Genomic DNA, 9774 nt, shown 5'->3' on the forward strand with positions numbered 1-9774 from the left:
TTGGGCCACATTTCCTTTTACTTGCATTTTCTTTAGAATTTCCTTTCGAGGCAATATTTTGAATGGAATATAGAACATTGATATTACCGAGATCTACCTTAAGTCCATTTAATAACCTCTTAGAATAATGTCTTTTATGTTTATCATACCAATAAAAAATAATAATAATAATTCTATGTGTGAAATTTGAAGCCTCGCATGTAGGATTATTTCATGAGAAAAATGCTTAGAAAGAAAGTTTGAAGATAATTAACGTGGAGCAAGTATGCAACTTGGCCAAAGATTTTTTTCTTACTTTATTAAGTATTATGCATCTATTATCCAATTGATAAAGAAATAAGTCATACAAGATATAACACTAATGTGTACACTAAACTGATCCTTATGAACGCCTTCAAAATACGCTAAAGAAATCATGATTAAAACTGAATGAATTATCTCTTAAAACTCAAATTGACACCTTTACAACCCCTTAGTGAAACGTTCATCACAAGAATGGACGTCAAAAACTTGTTGGCTTCCCAAGAAACTACCATTTGTTTTTTTTCTTTATTATGTCAATGACCCAAAATTTTTTTTTAACACAATAAGGATAACAAGTCATCTTGAAATATCAAGAATACAAAATATCTTTTTCAATAAATATAGATGTTTATGGTTGGAATATAGGCATGAACTACCTACACTCATGTGGTATTCTTTTCGTAAGTGGTTAGGAGATGACATGGTTCTGTCTGTGGAGGATTTTAAGGCCTATTTCTACCATGCTGAGAATATCATTTAGGTGGCTAAGAGTAATATATTAGGTGTTGTTTGGCTGGTAACGATTTGGAGTGCGTGGTTAGTGAAAAACGATTGTATTTTTAATCTCATCACTCCCTCTTTCGATAATTGTATGTCTGCCATAGTGTTTAGAATGTAACACCCCAAATTCTACCCGAAAATATCATGCGAGAAATCATAGTATTTTAAAAACTATTAACAAGCATTTGGGATATCATATTTACTTTATATAAACAACTCATAAACAGATACATAACACTTTAATCTCAGAGAAGCACAAAACAACTTATAACAGCTCTTAGACAAACCAACTTCATTTTAATATGCAGCGGAATCATAACATTCGGCTTTATAAACAAATCATCTTATTTAATCGGAAACAACTTCAAACATCATAGTACTTCTCATTATCCAATTTGGAACTCAACAACTAAAACATGAACAACATAGAAACAACAATATAAACAACTCCCCCGAGTGCTACGTATTAGAGCGACACACCAACCAGACACGATGAAGCTACAAACTTCCATAGCTATACTTGAGTACCTGCCCATTTCTCATGGTAGGGGAAACATCAGCAGAAGGGGTGAGATATCAAACATTATAAAGGAAAGTATGATAATACATATAGTAAAGGTAAAATCATACACAATTCACCACTTCTCAATATAAGCAATTTGCATCACAACAATAATGTTAACTATCAACTATAACAATGTATTCAAGTTTACAAGTATGTCATTCAAGAACATAATAACATACACTTCATAATCACAACGTAAATTAATACAACTATCAACAATGGCAAAACATGGTTCATATATTCCACATATATACATATATCATTAATATATATATATATATATATATATATATATATATATATATATATATATATATATATATATATATATTCTCATTCTCATCATATACGTTTCATTTACATATATCACATCTACACACATCAACAATTCATATCAAATGAATTCAACTTCGCAAACTATGCATTCACACATCATAGAATTCACTTCATAAACACAATAATTCAAAATGCGACTCAACTGTGCATATGCATGTGGTACCAATCAGAGCTTCAGCCCCCGTCACCAATTGCCCAATTCAGAAGCACAAGGCATAAGCCTTCGTCACTAGTTTGCCAATCCAGGCCGTCACAGAGTATGCATATGAAATGTGACTCGACAAACAAGACAACACAACATACTCATCACAATCACATATCGTCACGAGGCATAAGCCTATATCACAATTAATTACCATTTATACAAGGTAATTCACGTCACCATCATATTTCATCTTCACTTAGTCACAAAATCATCCTTACAAATATATACAACATCACGTATTCACAAAATCGTCACAAATATACAATTTGCATATCATCAAGATCATTACAATTATCATCATGTTTCAGCACATCGGCACAATTACTCAATTTCACATATTAACAGTGTCATCGCAATTATCATTATAATCCACTAAACTAACGACAATTAGCTAGGATTCATACCATAAGGTTAATCACATAACAGTGCACAATAATAATCATATTGGCAATCACAACATTATTCGCAACAAAGGCATCCAAACCGAAATCACAATTTTTGGTCAATTCTCAAAATAATCTCAACATGCCAATATATCAAGTAATTCAAATCGACTTTCAATCATCAACTAAATCAATTAGAAATAATGTTAATTATCAAAACAACATCATTGGCATAACAATATAGTATTCTCAACTTGAATATTCAACCAAAACACCATTACGGTCAATTTCTCAAAATACCGTAATTTCCCGATAAACCGAATAATTGGTCCAAGTCCAAGTATATTCCAATCACATAGACTTATTGGAATCAATTCAACTAATAATTTAATTATCCAATTAATAATCAAACTATATTAATTTCAATTCAACTATTATATTTCTATTCCATTATTTTCCAATTCTACAACAAAACCCATTATTTCACTATCAATGGTTTAACCACAACAAACACAACAATCTAATACACATAGATTATCAATTGCACACAACTTATCACATTTATATCATCACGTTCCAACAAATCATCAAATACCCAAAATTGCAATATAGAAGAACATGAATATCAAAGTATATAATCAAACCCACCATAACATACTATCATACAACCCTTTAGCATGAAAGAACCCCATCCTTACCATGGTAAATATGGACTCTTTCACCATAGCTCTAAGTTTTTCTCCAAAAGAAATCCTTTCTAACATCATTTGGGGACACACCTAAAAACCAGTTCGAGAATCAGCTTATCAAACGAACTTAAAACCATCAAAATCAAAATTGCTCCAGTCAGAACTTACCTTTATGGGCCAGGAACGTTGTGTCCAAGTACCGCAACGATCCAACGGTTGGATTGAGAGATACGTCCATTTTGGTAAGGTGACTCTTTGCTGAAACATAGCTGCGAAAATGAGGTTTCTTCTAGCTTTTCTCTTCCACCATTGTTCTCTTCCCTTTTGCCTCTTTTCTCTTCTTCCTATCTTTTCCCCCAAATGAAAATAGTAACCTCTAAAACCCTAACCTTCTCTTACTATCTCACTTATGTCAATTGGGCTTAACCCACCAATCCATCCATTATGTTTCTATTACTTAGGCCCATTTAGTTATATCTCTCTAATAACTCAATTAAGTCAAACAACACAAACACTCACATAAATAAATACTTAAATAATTATTATATCACATAATAACTAAATAAATAAGTAATTATTAAAAACACTAAATAATATAATTAATAAAAATATTAATAAAAATCGGGATGTTACATAGAACGTGGATTTGGATCTCCTCAATTTGTTCTATAAAAGAGGCTTGTAATTTTTACACTTGAAACTCTTTCCCTTTCCTTTGTTTCGGGAGGTAGAGTTTTTCCGTATTTGTAATATGGGTTGAGTATCCCAAAATACTCTGTTTTTAATAGATTTCTTGCCTATTAAAAAAAAGTATTATTTTCCTACATCATTTTCGTTACTAGATGTTTATGACGTTGGAAGAACTATAAATTGTTCTGTCACTATTTTGTAATCGATCGTTTAAAATTTAAAAGATTGCGAATTGTCCGACCAATTTTGTTGTTAAAAGAAAATGCCATGACAAAGAAAAAACAACTCTCTTTCTAAATTGAAAATTTTATTAATTACTAAAATTGAAATAATATATAATGGTTTATATATCAATTACAAATTTCTTTTGTTTGTAAAAAATTTCGAAAAGATATGAAAGTGTTAAATCGTAATAAAAAAATAGATGGTAATAATTTTAATTTTATTTTATATGGTGGTTTTTTCTTTTATAGATTATTTCTTAAAATGTATTAAAATCTAAACTATTATGAAGAAAAATATTAGTAAATCATAATTTACTGACATGAAAAATAACTTACAAGGAATATAAATAATATTTTATTGGTTTTTATTATTTATTTATTTATTGTTTGCGCAAGTTAAGAGCTTGTAAATAACACAAGAAAATGAAGGGATTATGCTAATAAAAATATTGAAATTTCGGTCAAAATATTTATTTAATTATTAAAAATATTTATTAAAATTAAACCAACATAAAAGGATTAGCTTTGCATCCAATTTTAAATCTCATTTATCAAAGACTCGTGTCTATAAATTAAGTATGTTTTAACTTTTAATTCATTAGTATGCTAAAAATACATAAAAATTATTGAATTGTAAAGAAGTGTTAGAGTGAATCTTAATCTCTTACTCAATTTTTGCAGATCTAAAAGTATGTTCTTTTTTATCTCTCATTATTATTTAAATTTAAGCTTTGAATCTATGTATCAAAATTTATTTAATAAATATGCTTTGAATCTGCTAATTTTTTATAGGGTTGTTGAGATAATTTTTTATAGGGTTCTTAAAAAACTAAAAGCCAATCATTTTGAACAAATGTATCTCCATTGTCCTATGTGTATCTCCATGATTCAAAAAACTAGAAATTTTAAGGGGACATATAGCATGAGTGAGTAATGATAGAAATAGGAAACCTTCTACTAAACATGTTTCTAGAAAGCTAAATATAGAAGTAATACTATCAGAATTGTAACTGACTAGCTAATGGCAACTGTCAGTGGTTAGTTGGGGTCATAAACATTTCAAGTACCTTAGAAATTCAAACAGAATTGATAAATTGGACAAAATGTAAACTTTTATTTGTAGGTTATATAATTGATAAAGTGGTTAATTGAAATATCAAGTACCTCATGGACAATTAAAATATTCTATTTCCACATGCCATTTTCTATGTTTTGTTATAGGTTTTGATATTCCGAAATGAGGCTGAAAAAGTCTTAATAAAAACATATATCAGTTCACTAAAGATAAATCTTAAGTTTTTTTTCTTCTTAATTTTGTATCATAACGTCACATTTTTACTCTAATGTGAATTGTACATGGCTTATGTTCTTCTGTGGGATGAGAATGATGAAAGATATGTATAAATGCTGATAGTGAAGAGAAATTATTTAGATAAATAATTTAGTTATTTAAATGAATGCCTAATTTATATTAGTAGTTAGGGGTGATCGTATCCGAACCAATCCAAAAGCAAAACCGCAAATCGAACCAATCCAAATCGAAACCGCAAAAAACCGCGTTTGGTTTGGATGATTTTGGATGGTTTTTGGACTGAACCGCACGGTTTGGTTTGGTTTGCGGTTTTTATTTCACGAAACCGAACGGAACCGAACCAAACCGCATATTTAACTTAAGTTTTAAATTTTTATAATTAATTTATTATCTTTCCAAATTCAATTGAACACAGCCACATCTAACGTTTTGAATTTTAATAATTAATTTATTAACTTAAGTTTTAGCATAATCCACTTAGTTTTTGTATTTTATATATATATATATATATATATATATATATATATATATATATATATATATATATATAATTCTCTCATGTCTAATATATGTATTTCATTTATAATGTATTTTTAGTTCTTTATTGTTCTTGTAATATAATTTCTTTTGTATGGTATAATATCATATATTATATTGACATTGAATTACTTTCCTTTTTTCTTTTATCTCAGTACATTTTTATTTTATAGTGTAAACCGCAGTCAACCGAACCGATCCTAACCGCATTGGTTTGGTTTGGTTTGGTTTGGATGACTTTTTAAAAATCAACCGAACCAAACCGAACCGCATGCATTTTTATCTCGCGGTTAGGATGACTTTTATGCTCAAAACCGAACCAAACCGCACCGCGAACACCCCTATTAGTAGTACTTTTATTTGTAATTGGGCTTTTTATAGTGTTTGGGCCTTCTAGTTAAGTATTCACTATGAGTACTATATATGTAATCTTTTGAGACTTTAAAGAGGGAGAAACAAAGAAATCAAAGTTATCTTTTAATTCTATTTTCTTAGTTTGTTTACTTGTTTATCTTAGTTTTGCAAGCCTTGTTAGGGTTAGCATTTTGCATCCTAACAATTGGTGCTTTCATCATGTACTCAAATCCTCCTATGGATTACCCTTATCTTACACCTTCATCTCATCAATGGAGCATTCCTCCTACCTATCACACAAATCCCTCTTTCACAACTCCTACCACACCTTCATTTCCATCCTTTCCACGGGAACTTTTCTCACCCTATTATACAAATCCATACGTTCCAACACCATCACCAAGTTTGTATCCAATTCATGGGTATTCACCGCATATTCATTATTCATATTCCACTTATTCAACAATCCATCATTCATACTACTACACTGATTGTCACCAACAACTAAAACCATCAAACACCTACACATTTTGTCATAAATATCAAAGCCACCTTAGTATTAGAAGAGATTGCAAGAAGCATTTGCAAGTCTCTCTTCCTTGTTTTAAGAAAAGATCTAAGAAAAATTCTAAAAAACCTTCTGATTCAAAAAAAAAGCAAAAACAAAAGTTTCAAAAAGTGTCTCATCCTGGTTTTAAAACGATCTTTCCAAAACCATGGTAAAACCCCTTCTCGGTTGTTTTCTTGAAACCAAGAAAAAATGGCGCCCGATTCAAGCCTTCGCAACAAGTCGAGCAATTTCTTGAGCATTTTTGCTTCTGCGGGTCAATTGATCAGAAAAACCCAACCGGGTCATCGCGCCGCTCTCTCCGCCGCCGTCAACAGGTTCGACGATTCCTTGGTTCCTAGGTCCAATGTTTCTTCTATAGATGTCAAAAGCAATCCTTCATCCGATGAGAATCTTCTCCGTGTCATTGAATCGGAAATCACATGTGCTCAGGAAATGGATGAATTCGGCGATGCTGAGGAGGTTCCGAGTAATTTTCCATTTAAGATAATTGATAGTCCTGGACAATAGACAATAATGCTTGAAAGGAGTTATCAAGGTGAGGAAATTAATGTTGAGGCTGTTGTTGATCATCATATTGACAGAGAGATTAATGACTCGGTGTTAGATACGAAAGATGAATCATTGAAGTCCAAAGAGGTAACTTTTTTCCTTGATAGCTCTGTAAACAATATATCGATTATTGTTGAAGAAACCCCAAGAGTAAAACCAGTAAAACAATTAAAGCAGCTCATTCTGAATGAATCAGGGGGATACACCGATTCTTCATCATTGTCCATTCCGGCAGAGAAGAATAATCACTCCGTTTCTTGGTTCGATTTTACGATTCCTCCGAAACCACCAGATCAAATTAGTTTTGGGTCTTTGTATTATGCAATAGGTGAGTCAAGAAAATCTAATGGAATTGGACTCTCATATGTTGCCCACAATGTGTTTGATGAAATACCCCTGCAAACCATTTCCAAGGCTGCTAAGCTTGTCAAGTCTAAGGAACTTTCAAATGTCAAAGAGGAAGTTTATGGAGCTTTTGATACATTTGTCGCTCGGGAACTAGAATTTCTTTTAATTTCCTTTGATTATGAACAAGGTAGTAATTGCAAGAGAAAGTTAAATCATGAGTTCTCTATGGTTCCAAATGAACGTTCGTCGAATGTCGATGGTGACTTTCCTCTTTATGGATTTACAAATCTGCCTGACATCCATGAATTTGATCCCTTGGAATTGGATTTAGATTGTTATACAGAGGAGCTGTATTTACGTGTGCTCGAGGTTGAGGATTGGAAGGATCCTATGGCAACTAAACTTGAGGAGTTACTGGTGAGTAATTTGGATTCGATTTTCAGAAATGCAATCGGCAAGATTGTTTATTCATTTTACAGTCAAGAAATGGTTGAAGTGGCACTTTCAAGGAAGGCCTTGTATGCAGAAGGAGACCTTCTCATGAATACTGTTTTGAATGCTATTCATGCTAATGTTGATTTTACTACTTGTGAGCCCATTAGGATGTCACAAACTGTTGATAAAACTGGTTTGAGAACACTTGCTGTTATGACAAAATCTGATAAATCTCCTGCAGGTTTGTTGGAGAAGGTTACTGTAGATGATGTTAACATAGGTCTTGGTTATGTTTTTGTAAGGAATCGAAGCGGCGATGAATCTTATGAAGAGGCCAGAGATGAAGAGCAGAAGCTGTTTGAGACTCATTCACTTATGTCCAAAATAGACAAGTCTATTGTTGGATGTCCTGTATTAGCTCAGAAGCTTGTTCAAGTTGAAGCTATGATAATTTTGACAACTTTGCCTGAAATTATTAAGAACATCGATGAGAAGCTTGTTTATAGTTTACATGAGATGGAAAATTTGCCTGCTAATTTGTCCTCATTGGCTGATGCAACATCTGTTTTTTTTGCTAATTGTTTCTCTTTCAAGAGAATCTCTAAGAAAGACTCTTCTGATAGGTGAATTTAAAGAGTATCTTGATGAGAACCGATTGCATTGCACTGCTCGGTTAGTCGATATGCTGAATTCATTTGCAAATGAGCTTCAAAACTGTGATGAAATTAATGCTACCAGATATTTTCTTATGGATGATGATGTTTCTGTTCACTACTTTTGGGAACATGCTGAAGCCATGACGACTTTAAGAGCTGCATACAAAATAGGAGACACTTGGCTCCCAAAGCAGGTAGCATTTATTCAATCTATGGGAAATGAGAAAGCAAATAGTTATTGGGAAGCAGAATTACCTCCAAATTATGACAGAGTTGTTGAAAACTTCATTCGTTGCAAGTATAAAGACAAGAGATGGGTTGCAAAGGATACTAAGCCAACATCACCTTCTAAACTGCCAGAATAGAAAAGTCATTCACAATGGCAAAAATCTGTTGAAAGAGTTGGTCATAATTATGTTGCAGTGAATACTTTTGAAGAAAGGAGGAAAATCCAACAATCAAATGCAAATCCTGCTACTAGAATTAGTATTCTTTTTCCTCCTAAAGGACATGTTCAGGTAGCTCCAGTGGCAAAACATCACATTATTGAGAAAGTGGAACCTCTAGTGCCACAAGTGCAAGCTGAAACATCACTTTTCCAACACTGTTTCATGGAATTTTACAAGGTGTTAGTAAGGAGCTTTGAGCTGCAATCAGAATGGAAGTTGGCAATGCAGTATTTTGCTAATACCTTTTATTTAAGGATGTTAGTTGTCTACAACCTTGAGGACAAGGTTGTTTTTGAAGGGGTTGGTAATGATAGGGAAGAGAAATTATTTAGATAAATAATTTAGTTATTTAAATGAATACCTAATTTATATTAGTAATACTTTTATTTGTAATTGGGCTTTTTATAGTGCTTGGGCCTTCTAGTTAAGTATTCACTGAGTACTATATATGTAATCTTTTGAGACTATGAAGAGGGAGAATTAAAGAAATCAAAGTTATCTTTTAATTCTATTTTCTTAGTTTGTTTACTTGTTTCTCTTAGTTTTGCAAGCCTTGTTAGGGTTAGCATTTTGCATCCTAACAAATGCAGTGTTAATTTAATGCTATGAGCGACACTTCCACACAAGATTTATGACTCTTGATTGTTTTGATTAAAATAACATTTTA

General features: G+C 31.9%; 2 protein-coding genes across 2 annotated transcripts; both read left to right on the forward strand.

Moving 5' to 3' along the window:
- Nucleotides 1-6859: 6859 nt before the first annotated feature.
- Nucleotides 6860-7177, forward strand: LOC131634598 (uncharacterized). The gene has a single exon (XM_058905263.1). It carries the CDS (start codon nucleotides 6860-6862, stop codon nucleotides 7175-7177), a length of 318 nt encoding a protein of 105 aa, XP_058761246.1.
- Nucleotides 7178-8640: 1463 nt separating this feature from the next.
- Nucleotides 8641-9521, forward strand: LOC131634609 (ADP-ribosylation factor GTPase-activating protein AGD5-like). Its single transcript, XM_058905272.1, has one exon. It carries the CDS (start codon nucleotides 8685-8687, stop codon nucleotides 9021-9023), a length of 339 nt encoding a protein of 112 aa, XP_058761255.1. The 5' UTR covers nucleotides 8641-8684; the 3' UTR covers nucleotides 9024-9521.
- The last annotated feature ends 253 nt before the right edge of the window (nucleotides 9522-9774 follow it).

This window comes from Vicia villosa, unplaced genomic scaffold (genome assembly GCF_029867415.1).
Source record: "Vicia villosa cultivar HV-30 ecotype Madison, WI unplaced genomic scaffold, Vvil1.0 ctg.001319F_1_1, whole genome shotgun sequence".
In the NCBI taxonomy this organism is placed as follows: Eukaryota; Viridiplantae; Streptophyta; class Magnoliopsida; order Fabales; family Fabaceae; genus Vicia; species Vicia villosa.

Excerpts from the sequence above, each read along its gene's own strand:
- LOC131634598 (XM_058905263.1), top strand. The coding sequence starts at position 6,860 with ATGGCGCCCGATTCAAGCCTTCGCAACAAGTCGAGCAATTTCTTGAGC.
- LOC131634609 (XM_058905272.1), top strand. The coding sequence starts at position 8,685 with ATGCTGAATTCATTTGCAAATGAGCTTCAAAACTGTGATGAAATTAAT.